The sequence below is a fragment of the Schistocerca gregaria genome, chromosome 3 (assembly GCF_023897955.1).
Source record: "Schistocerca gregaria isolate iqSchGreg1 chromosome 3, iqSchGreg1.2, whole genome shotgun sequence".
NCBI classification, from domain to species: Eukaryota; Metazoa; Arthropoda; class Insecta; order Orthoptera; family Acrididae; genus Schistocerca; species Schistocerca gregaria.
In genome coordinates this window covers 890,550,973-890,563,800 of record NC_064922.1, presented here as the reverse complement: position 1 = coordinate 890,563,800, position 12,828 = coordinate 890,550,973, and the positions used below count along the sequence as shown (strand labels likewise).

Here is a 12,828-nt window from a genome sequence, read left to right as displayed (position 1 = left end):
GAAAGAAGAACTGGATTCCAGCAAAGAAAATTTTTACCACCTACAAGACACAAGGTTTCTATAAGATTTTTACAAGAATAATTTGAGAACATACCCCTAAAAATTTAGGTTTCAGAAAATAAGAGGTAAGGCTAACCCTGACCAATCAGGTAAACTGTCAGGAAATGGCAGAGTATTTTTCTGAACTCCTCAGCTGCTTCTATGAAGTTTGAAAAGCATTAGAGATACTGGCAGATTCCCGAAGGATATCCTGACTTACTTCAATACTTAATCCATACCACCCTCATGAGAAGAGAGCAATTAGGATAATAGCGAATATTAGTAAACATCAATCCTGTAGAGAATACTTCATTAAGTATAATATACTAATAGTGTATTCATTACATGACTATACTGTTAGTAAAAGAAAATATGGAGCACAGTATAATATAGTGATATCCATAGTTATAACACAAGGAAGAAAGAGGATTACCACATAAAATTCAGAAATAAAAAAGCAACTGATCATAATCCATTTTCTACTGGAAGATTTTTTTTTTTACAACAGACTGCCAAATACCATAAAAATGTTAAAAGGAAACATATTTAAAATAAAATAAAAGCAGCTGTTAATTGTTAAATGTTTGTACTCCATCAAGAATTTTTAATGTTGTATGTACTTTATTTCTACTACTAAACTATTATTATTGTTCATGTATGTACTGACGGACTATATCCAAACTGTAAAAGTTATTATGGACAAATAAACCATCATTATTATTATTATTATTATTATTATTACCATCCTTTTCTCAGACATTATTTCTGGTTAAAAATAGAAAGTGACGCGGACCTTGATCAAGCGTGACTTTCTTTTAACTGTGCGGTATAAGTTACATTGCATTTAGGAACCTTCAGGTAATTTGTGTGTGTGTGTGTGTGTGTGTGTGTGTGTGCACCTGTCCTTTTTTTCCCCTAAGGGAAGTCTTTCCGCTCCCGGGATTGGAATGACTCCTTACCCTCTCCCTTAAAACCCACATCCTTTCGTCTTTCCCTCTCCTTCCTGAAGAAGCAACCATCGGTTGCGAAAGCTAGTAATTCTGTGTGTGTGTTTGTGTGTTTTGTTCATTGTGCCTGTCTGCCGGCGCTTTCCCGCTTGGTAAGTCTTGGAATCTTTGTTTTTTGTATCAATAATTACATATTTCTGTAGTCGTATATATAAGTTTGGATGTAGCTGTATTGCGTTGATGTACTGGTGGATATTGTGTGGTATGACTCATTTAGTTGATAGTATAATTGGTATAATGTCAACTTTATCTTGATGCCACAGTCCTTGACTTCCTCAGCCAGTTGGATGTATTTTTCAATTTTTTTCTCCTGTTTTCATCTGTATATTTGTTGTATTGGGTATGGATATTTCGATTAGTTGTGTTAATGTCTTCTTTTTATCGGTGAGTATGATATCAGGTTTGTTATGTGGTGTTGTTTTATCTGTTATAATGGTTCTGTTCCAGTATAATTTGTATTCATAATTCTCCAGTACATTTTGTGGTGCATACTTGTAAGTGTGAATGTGTTGTTTTATTAGTTTATGTTGTATGGCAAACTGTTGGTGTATTATTTTTGCTACATTGTCATGTCTTCTGGGGTATTCTGTATTTGCTAGTATTATACATCCGCTTGTGATGTGATCTACTGTTTCTATTTGCTGTTTGCAAAGTCTGCATTTATCTGTTGTAGTATTGGGATCTTTAATAATATGCTTGCTGTAATATCTGGTGTTTATTGTTTGATCCTGTATTGCAATTATGAATCCTTCCGTCTCACTGTATATATTGCCTTTTCTTAGCCATGTGTTGGATGCGTCTTGATTGATGTGTGGCTTTGTTAGATGTTACGGGTGCTTGCCATGTAGTGTTTTCTTTTTCCAATTTACTTTCTTTGTATCTGTTGATGTTATGTGATCTAAAGGGCTGTAGAAGTGGTTATGAAATTGCAGTTGTGTAGCCGATGTATTTATATGAGTGATTGCTTTGTGTATTCTGCTAGTTTCTGCTTGTTCTAGAAAGAATTTTCTCAAATTGTCTACCTGTCCATAATGTAGGTTTTTTATGTCGATAAATCCCCTTCCTCCTTCCTTTCTGCTTAATGTGAATCTTTCTGTTGCTGAATGTATGTGATGTATTCTATATTTGTGGCATTGTGATCGTGTAAGTGTATTGAGTGCTTCTAGGTCTGTGTTACTCCATTTCACTACTACAAATGAGTAGGTCAATATTGGTATAGCATAAGTATTTATAGCTTTTGTCTTGTTTCTTGCTGTCAATTCTGTTTTCTGTATTTTAGTTAGTCTTTGTCTATATTTTTCTTTTAGTTATTATTACATTTACTATTATTATTATTATTATTATTATTATTATTATTATTATTATTATTAGAGGTTCACAGGCATATCCTTAAATTCAAAAATAGGAGAGGAAACGGATTTACGTAACTATCAAGAAATATCCTTTTGGTAAATTGCATACAAAATTCTATCAGCATTGCTCCTCAAAATATTTCAGAAGCAACTTTATTACAAAATTGCCGGCTTGCACACTGATTGAAATTGTGTAGAACAAATTTTTAATTTAAAAACAATGTTAAAATACAATGCCCTCAGGGACACCTCAATCATGAGCTTCTTTGTGAACTTCCAAGAAAAAAATAAGATTCAGTCGATTGGCAACGCCTTTCTATCATCCTTGAAGGACATGGACTTCACCTGAAAATTCTAAACTTCATCAAACAAGCAGTCTGTCTCCTCTCCTCTTTAATCTGGTTTGGACTGTCATCTGAGAGTGGGAAAAAGAACTTAAAAACCAAAACTACTGGAAGACCTAAAAAATTACATCCATATTTCTTGCCTAGGTTCCACAGATGTCCAGCAATACTGGGGGACGATAAGGCAACAGCAATTAAATAGGTATAAACTCTTAAGGAATGCTCTGAAAGATATGTCCTTGAAATATCCTTCCAGAATCCCAAGTACATCCACTCGAAACAAACTACTGAAAAAAATCAGTTCTTTATGAAGAGAAGATATCAGACTCTAAGGTGTGCTACACTCAAATTGTTTCTGCTAACAGTTTTCTTACAAATGGATGATAAATATTTCATAGCTGCTGGAAAGCCTGAATGGGTGGAATAGCGTGGTTCACACCTGAGCATTCGCCTGATATAAAACCCTACACGAACAAAACGAAATATTGTTCTGCTCTCAATTTTAAATAAAATTTCAATATCTTGTCTACATTTGATTCAGAGCTATATATGAGCTAAAATCAATCCCATGCAAAGTTTACATGCTGCCTTTTTACCTCTGCAATTCTTTACCTTTTTTGCACTGTTTTACTTAATTTGATACAGGCCAGTAAGTATGATGGATAAAAAAAAAGGAATTCAGTTTTTTTTATCAAATAAAGATATCAGACTGTAAGATGTGCCAAAACCAATTTTTTTTTCACCGAATAAGTTTTCAAAAAATCAGCTGATAAGTATTTCATTTTGCCTGGAATGCCATCTCTCAGCACAGGCACTAGCACATGTCAAACAACACGACATAAGAAAGGCACCTCAGCACGGAATGCTAGAGCACATCTGTAGCACTGACAGGGTTAAAAAAAATGTTGAAGTCCATTCCATAGATATGAAGTGCACTGGTCCTCGTGGGTGCAGAACAAGTCAAAAAAACCTTAAACATTTTCATTAAAGAGTTAATAACTAATCTGTCACTGTAGCCAAACATAATCACAGAGAATGTGTTTACAATGCTTATTTCCACTGATCACATTACAGCACTGAAGATGGAGTAAAAGGGGTTGCCCACCAATAATTCCTTTAAGCTCCTCTTAAATTGAACTTCAGATAAACTATTTTACGGCTGAAACTTCCTGGCAAATTATATCTGTGTGCCAGTCCAGGGTTAGAACCAGGGACCTTTGCCTTTTGTGGGCAAGTGCTCTGCCAAATGAGTTACCCAAGCACAATTCATGACTCATCCTAGCAGCTTTACTTCCTCCAGTACCTCATCTCCTACCAATAGAAACTTCACGTAAGTTCTCCTGTGAAATTTTCAGCACTAGCACTCTTGGAAGCAAGGATACATGAAACATATGGCTTAGCAACAGCCTGGAGGATGTTTCCAGAATGACTTTTTCACTTTACAGTGGAGTGTGCTTTCTTCCAGAGTGCTAGTCATGTAACTTTCCTAGAACTGTAAAATTTGGAAGATAGGAGTGAGTTACCGATGGAAGTAAAGCTGTGACGACAGGATGTGAGATGTGCTTGGGTAGTTCTGTTAGTAGAGCACTTGCACATGAAAAGCAAAGATACCGGGTTCAAGTCCAAATCCCACACACAGTTTTAATCTACAAATAACTTTAATATCAGTACACACTCCGCAGCAGAGGGAGAAATTATTTCTGTATTTTAAAGCCGCTGCCAAGTTATTGAAAATGTGTTGCTGAATATCAAAGTCTGTCAAAAGCACAATTGTCAAAGACAAAGGTAGTATTTACAAAATCTTTTGGTGTGACAATAAAATACGTTCCACTTTTATATTATTCTCACTCTCTCATTTTAATGGCTAAGTGTACATGATGTAAACCATTGCAGGCAGCCTTCATAAAACAAAATTACACTGTTATAATAGATTACAATAATTATTTACCTAACTCCTTCCGCTGCAACAGCAACATGCGCCAAACCAGATGTGTTGTTATGTCTAAGTTCTCCACCATGGTAAGTCCCTGATGACTGGGGACCTTCACCACTTTCCAAACCAAGCGACTGGGCAAATGGGAGGACTGTGTCATGACTAACTCCAACTCCAACCACAGCAGTTCGATTTGTAGTAAAGTAACACTTTACATAGTGCTGCAACTGTGAGGAAAGGAAGGTAGCACATCAGTTCTGGTACAAAGTATTAGTAACTCACCATATACAGGAGACAGTAAGTCACAGACAGGCACAATGAAATGAGGGCTATGTATTTTAGCTTTCAGCCAAAAGTCATACTTCTAAAGTAGGGAAAAAAAGAAAACAAACACAACCCCATTGTCTCTGGCCACTGTGGTGGTCCCAATGGTGGCACTTCTGTGCGCGTGAGCATTTCTACTTCAGAAGATGGTCTTTTGGCTGGAAGCTAAAATATATCTAAAATGTATATATATTACGAGGTGTGATTAAAAAAGTAACAGGAATTTAATTTAACAGGCTTTATAGATTCATTTTTAAAACATTTTTGTATATGAAATTACAGTGAAATACAGACCTTTAGCTGCTTACAAGCATTGATAAATAGCAAAGGAGACAGTTGAAAATGTGTGCCCCCAACCGGGACTCTTAACCTGGGATCTCCTGCCTTCATGGCAGATGCTCTATACACCTGAGCCATTGAGGACACAAAGGGTAGTGCGACTGCAGGGACTTATCTCTGGCATGCTCCCCGTAAGACCCACATTCCCAGCTTACTGTCCACACACTACATTTGTAGTGCCCCTGCCCACTATACTCATTATTCACAGCGATCAATCTACCGATTCCCATAAGAATTCAGGCAATGTGAGTGCTTCCGCACTGAAGAAGATCATTGGCCCATAAGCCTTATCTATATGTCTGAAGAACAGATACCATCTTCATATAGATAAGGCTTACTGGCCAACAATCTTCTTCAGTGCAGATGCACTCACATTGCCCGAACTCAATCGGCAGATTGACTGGTGCGAGTAATGACTATAGAGGGCAGGGGCAGTACAAATGTAGAGTGCGGACAGTTAAGTTGAGAATGTGCCAGAGATAAGACCCTGCAGTCACACTATTCTCTGCGTCCTCAATGGCTCAGACACACACAGCATCTGCCATGTAAACTGGAGATCCCGGGTTTGAGGCCCTGTCAGGGCACACATTTTCAACTGTCCCCATTGATATTTATCAATACCTGTAAGCAGCTAAAGGTCTGGATTTCATTGTAATTTCATTCTTCGAGAGCTGCAAGATCACTAAAAGTGTGTCTTCTTTCGGACATGTCCGAAAGAACAGATACCGTCTTCATATATTTTTTATATATTGTTGGTATACATGTTTCTGATGTACGTCTGCATTTTCAACCATTACGAATATTTGGTTTATTGTTTACAGGTTATACATGTTTTCAAGTGCTTGGCGAATTTTCACTTGTGAAAAACATGGATCACAGAATTTGCACTAAATTTTGCTTGAAAAACGGAGTGAAGTGCAGCATTACATTCAAAACGTTGATTGTTCGATGAATCTACGACTAGTAAGACAAGAGTTTACAAGTGGAATGAACGTTTCAAAGAGTTGAGAAGACGTTGAAGATGAAAACTGCCCTAGTACATCAATTAATGGCAGTAACATGGAAGAAGTAAAGAAAATGGTTCTGAAAAATCACCATCAGGGAAGTTGCTGATGATGTCTGCATATACTCTGGCTCATGCCAAGCAATTAACTGGATGTTTTTGGCATGAAGCAGCAAAGTTTGTTCTGAAATTGTTGGATTTTTGTCGTAGAACAATATTACATAGACATCGTTCAGGAATTTCTGAATGAAGTTGGTGACAATCCAGAACTTCTTTAAGGTTATAACAGATGATGAATGGGTATACACCATATGACACTGAAACCAAAAACTAATCATCCCAATGAAAACTACCTAAAAAGTCAAGATCACAACAAATTTGACAAGTTCGATCACATGTGAAGGTTATTCTAACCGTTTTCTTCAATTAGGATGGTATAGTGAATCATGAGTTCTTACCTTATTGTTGTAAGGTCAATAAGGAATACTACCTGGAAGTTATGCACCATTTCCAAGAAGCAATCCCATGAAAACAACCAGAAATCACTTATAGGAAACTGCATCACGATAATACTCCCACTCACACCACAAAGCTGGTTCATGATATTTTAGCAAAAAACAAAACTGTCATGTTCCCTCAGGCACTTTATTTGCTGGACATGCCGACCGACCCCCCCCCCCCCCCCCCTCCCTGCAACTTCTGTATATTCCTGAGACTGAAGAGAAGCATGAAAGGAAGTTGTTTTGCCATTACTGATAGCACAAAAACAAAATTGCTGAAGACGCTGAACATCATAACAGAAAGTGAGTTCCCGAGTGCTTCCAGGATTGGAAAAAGTACTGGCAAAGTGTACACACACACACACACACACACACACACACACACACACAGTGCCCTTCCATTTGTTGTCATCAGCTAATGATTGTGCTTTTGGAGGTAGTCTGTGACTACCACACTGCGAATTCCATAAGTCAATACCCATAGCTTTCCTGCACAGAAGACCCTTTTTTTGTGCATTTTCATCCTTTGTCTAGCATTGTTTCAACTGCTCTTTAAACTCTAGCATGTAATGACGAATCCTTGTTTCATCTACTGTTACGAAATGTTGAGAGATTGGGGGGGAGGGGCGCTTTAATGGAAATTAACTCTTCTTTTACATTTTTCAGGATTAAACCTTGTAAAGGGAGTAGACTAACAAAGATTTTCATTCAATTTAACCATTTTGAAGTAAATTTTATAATCAGATTATTTACACAATAGTAACAGACAAGCATTTCAACATGTGTCTCTCTTGGTTTTAGGCAAAGACCTTTCCAAAGCACAAATAAGCACAACATCAATGGCTCTTAATAAATTACCGACAAGAAGAAGGTGTTTTACTCTGTCACAGAGACTCTAGCAACGGCCACCAGTTCCACTGTGGAGACACTACATATCTTTGGTTCTGAGTGTTACTCATAGCCTCTTCTTCTTCTTCTTCTTCTTCTAAGAGCCATCAGCAAAAATGATTTCTGCACCTTCATACTGTCTGAAGAGAAAAACAAAACAATACTAAAAACAACAAGAGCGATCAAGATTATAGAGTCTTGAAATAGGTCAAACTGGACTGGGGTCTGGGTACACACTAGATGGGCGCACATAGTGGTATGTACCTTCAAGTGGGGTTGCTTGTCTTGGAGCTGACACTCCTCAAAGGAAGAAAGAATCTGATAATGGATGGCTAAGAGACTGGCAACTAGATGATTGTTGAGTTGGAGGTGTTGAAACCATAGAGCCAGGTAGAAGCCCAACTTCCATCACAAGAGTGCCAATGGAGCTTGGAAAGATCAGTCCTTTGAGTTTACACACAACCAAGACCACAGACAGGGAGCTGTACAAAATGCAAAAGTCATCAACGTGAAGGACAGGAGTAACCATCAAGCCCACAGAGTCCCCAAGTCCAATGGTGGTTGTAAATTGTAGTTCACACCAGAGTGAATGGAAGAAACAAGCATTCATAGACAATTCACCAGTGTTCACTACAATTCACTTGTACCTATGAACAAGTCTTTACACTGGCAGAAACTGAAGAGATCACAAGATAATGAGAACAATTTTGCCAACTGTACCAACAGAGTTGTTGTTTTATGTTGCCAATAATTTTCATTCAGGCTTCACCAGATGCAACACTAGTTAGAGCCACAATGCAAAGCTTTGGTATTCAGATAGAATTATTTTGCATGGTGAGCATAGAGTTTTCAATGAAGCAAGCAAAATGAGATAGAAAATTAATTTAGGTGTCTTAATTTGTTAGTGGGCATTAAATGCCTGCACTATAAATGCACTTAAAACAATCATGACTTCAGCTTCCCTTAGCATTATTCCAAAACTTTGCCCATGTGTCAGTTGACACCTTTCACTGGATTCTGGTTACAACTGAGGAGGAAATATAAAAGCAGAACACTAATTACCAATGATCAACATAGCCTGCCGACAGGCTAGCACTTACGTTCTGGTTATTAGCAAACAGCGGTATTTACACTAATACTTGTTACACATTTCAATACCTGCTATAGCTCAGATAGCTCCTAATGTCTGCAGTGACATATGTGAAGCACTCCAAGTTTGCGTAAGACAGAGAATATCAATAAAATATAATTAACGAAATGTGAAATTACATAAACCTGTCCACATAGGCTGCTCGATAAAATCTGCTACATATTTAGTTACAGGGCAGTTAATGTGATCATGGGAAAATTGCTTTTATTAATCTGCTTATTGCATACAAAATCTGTAACATAACAGTGATACACTGAAAAGCCAACGAGACTGGCACACCTGCCTAATATGTTGTACGGCCCGTGCATGCTTGCAGAAGTGCCACAACATGACGGACCATGGACTCGACTAATGTCTGAAGAAGTGCTGGAGGGAATTGACACCATGAATCCTGCAGGGCTGTTCATAAATCCATAAGAGTACAAGGGGGTGGAGATCTCATCTGAATAGCAAGTTGCACGGCATGTGTTCAATAATGTTCGTGTCTGGGGAATCTGGTGGCCAGTGGAAGTGTTTGAACTCAGAAGAGTGTTCCTGGAGCCATTCTGTAGCAATTCTGGATATGTGGGGTGTGTCATGTCCTACTGTAATTGCCCAAGTCCATCAGAATGCACAATGGTCATGAATGGATGCAAGTGATCAGACAGGACACTTACATATGTGTCACCTGTCAGGGTCGTATCTAGATGTATCAGGGGTCCCATATCATTCCAAGTGCACATGCCCCACATCATTCCAGAGCCTCCACCAGCTTGGAAGGTCCCATATTGGCATGCAGGGTCCATGGATTCATGACTTTGTCTCCATACCTGTACACGTCCATCTGCTCGATACAATTTGAAACAAGACTCGTCTGGCAAGGCAACATGTTTGCAGTCATCGACAGTCCAATGTCGGTGTTGATGTGCCCAGGAGAGGTGTAAAGCTGTGTCGTACAGTCATCAAGGGTACACGAGTGGACATATAGATGATGTTTTGTTGAGCGGTTCGCAGCCGACACTTGTTGATGGCCCAGCATTAAAATCTAAACAATTTGGGGAGGGGTTGCACTTCTGTCACATTGAATGATTCTCTTCAGTTGTCATTGGTCCCGTTCTTTAAGGATCTTTTTCTGGCCGCAGCGACATCAGAGATTTGATGTTTTACCAGAATCCTGAAAATCACGGTACCTTAGAAAATCCAGTTATAATGCGTGGTTCAGATGTAGTGTTGCCAGTCCGTATTGTTCACATAGCGTAACTTGGCAAAAAGTGACAAGATGGTGCTTGATGCACGCCTGCCTCATGTCTGTTCCCGACAGCAGCAAGTGGATGGCAAGCAATCAGAGAAAGAATTGCAAACTTGTGGAAAAATAGCACCAGGCATGAAATTCTAAACACAAAATACCTTTGAGGTATTTCATACCCCTTGGATAAACTAGAGGGTTTCCATTAGAAGAGGAATGTGTGGCAATCTCAACTGACTACGGGCATTAATGTAGCTGCAGAGCTACCGAAAAAAGCATGGAATACCTTTCAACGAATTCCGCGTGGAAATGCACAGAATTCCCCAAAATTTTACAGACACCACGGCGTGAGCACTCAAATGGGTACAGCCAGTGGATGTCTAATTGCGGTCAATGTCTGAGTACTGCACTTTTATATATTTTTATTTTGAATGTACCTGTTGTTCTGCTATATGAATAAAAAAGTTTTGCATAAACCACATCCGTTTTATTTGTCCATTTTTTAAACTGCTCAATCTTCACTTATCTATAGTGTTCAAATTACCAATGAAACTCAACTGTTGTGTAATGGTCTGTTGTAAGGTTTTCAAAACGTAATACAAATTTCCACTTTTCCAAAAAGTGCTCTTCCACATCTCCTCTTTCAAGCTGTGTGTGATGGTGCATCATCTCAAACCCTTTATTGGAGGTTCAATGGAATCTCTCTAAAGAAATGTATCCGAGAATATTTTCAGGGTGTCTACGTGGCCAAGAAAAAAAAAATTCCCAGATTTTTCCCGGATTTCCCAGTTAAAAACACAATTTCTCCTGGATGAAATTACGTATAAAGCGGGTGAAAATACATCTGTGTTAAGTAACAGTATGCTTTCCCTCAGAGCTGTAAAACCTAGCAGTCCTTTGAATCGTAAAGGTCTTATACCGGCGGAGGACGTCCCACCACTTTAGGAAACTGAATCCAGCAAAAACATTGTGTTTGGAAAGTTGTTTGATGCGAGACAATATGCACAACATTTATTTTCGTATTGCGAAAGTATATACACAAATTCCACAAATTACAGCACAGTAGCTTCCGAAACTCTAAAATAGAGATTGCCTTGAGCGATGCACTTTTGTCAGCCAGTCATAGCTCATGTCACTTGATTTCACTAGCGAATGACGGCAGTTATTCAGAGCACGAGGCCTATGAGAAAGACAGGCCACGGCGCGTACGTTACGAAGGTAGGCCTAGCTCGCTCAAATCAGCAAAGTGCGTTTCTACACCGGTTAACTCGTAAGTAGATGTGTATGTACAAATGAGAATTGCATCATCTATTGGCAACCACTGTTATTAGCCCTAAAATGATAGAAGTCCGTAGGCCTACTAACAGGCAATAATTTGGCAATTAAAACCATGCCAAAATGATTATCAGTTGCGTAGAAAAGTCGAGGTGTTCTGGCATGAAGAGACTTGTGACATTGCTCAGTAACACATCATGCACATTTTTTTGGAGGTCAATTACACTTTTTGCCATCGATTGCATAATTTTTTGTCTATGAAGAAACAACATTAAATATGAAAACTAACTTGAAGCTCGGTCTTTTTTTCAGTGTGTGACACGTTAAGTCATATCAAATACAAATGTGCCGGTAAAATTTTAAATAGTGGCATAAATGACTTATCTTCTGGGCCCGACATTTTTCAAGTGGCTGATCCTCAAAGTGTTACGTTCTGAATGAGAGTTATAACACCCTGTGATTTAAGAAATTCACTGCACTGTCTGCACATTCTCACACTTAACATAAATCATCTTGCGTGGAAATTTACTTTGTAACTAACGCATCTCAAGCCACTATTCGTAATATTTTCTGGTGATCTGTTAGAAATGTAAACAATTGTGACGTGACGCACATCGAATGCACATTAGTTGTTACGGACATACTGCATAATCTTCGACCTAAAGCCTTTGACACTTTTCGGTGTCAGCAAACTGGTCTGTGCATTGTGTAAATTACCCATTTCTATACAACTAAACTTTTATTTGAGTGTTATTTTCATTGCTGCAGTATTATTCAGCAGTAGTGGACAGCAGTTCTTTGGCAGCATATCAGATCTTACATGTCAAACCTACAAAACTTTAACTGAAATCTAAAACAATGAAAAATCCCGGAATTCTAAAAAATTCCCGAGTTTTTCCCAGATGAAAAAATTCCCGGGTTTTTCCCAGATCTCCCGGGCCGTATACACCCTGATTTTGTAAGTAGAGACTGCTACTTCTGAGGATTCAAAACAATGCCACACAGTTCCTTCACTTTATGGAAAAGAAAAAAATCACGTTGGGCTAATTCTAAGCTGTAACTTGAAACCAAAAGCATCAGAAAATACTCACGTAATTCTAAGTATCAGCAGTTGCTTATTACCTGGGCAAACATACATCTTCATGATAATTTTTTTCCAGGCAAGGTGAATAATGTCCAACTGCCAAACGCAGACACTCAAAGCATTAACAAGGTATCATCAGACTTTACACGTTGACACTAGCCAAGATTTTTTTGCTACTCTTGGCGAACAACATTTTAAAAACAAAAGTCAAATTACATGAATATACAAAATAAAAATGTTGATGACAATTTCTGCCTCAGAGTGGACACAAAACATGGAACTGTTTAAGCTTTCCTTCACAAAAATTGCGACTTCAACAAATGTTGTTGCAGCTCAGGAGTGATGCCAGTACGGTACGAAAGTAC

The 12,828-nt window shown here is 38.3% G+C and overlaps 1 protein-coding gene across 1 annotated transcript in view; it reads right to left on the bottom strand.

Annotated features, from left to right (window-relative positions):
* The window catches only part of LOC126355124 (cytochrome b-c1 complex subunit 2, mitochondrial-like), a 49,637-nt gene that overhangs the window by 24,625 nt on the left and 12,184 nt on the right, over positions 1-12,828 (bottom strand). Inside the window, exon 5 of the mRNA XM_050005304.1 lies at positions 4,691-4,902. Within this exon, the coding sequence (XP_049861261.1) occupies positions 4,691-4,902 (212 nt within the window). The remainder of the gene's footprint in view (positions 1-4,690; positions 4,903-12,828) is intronic.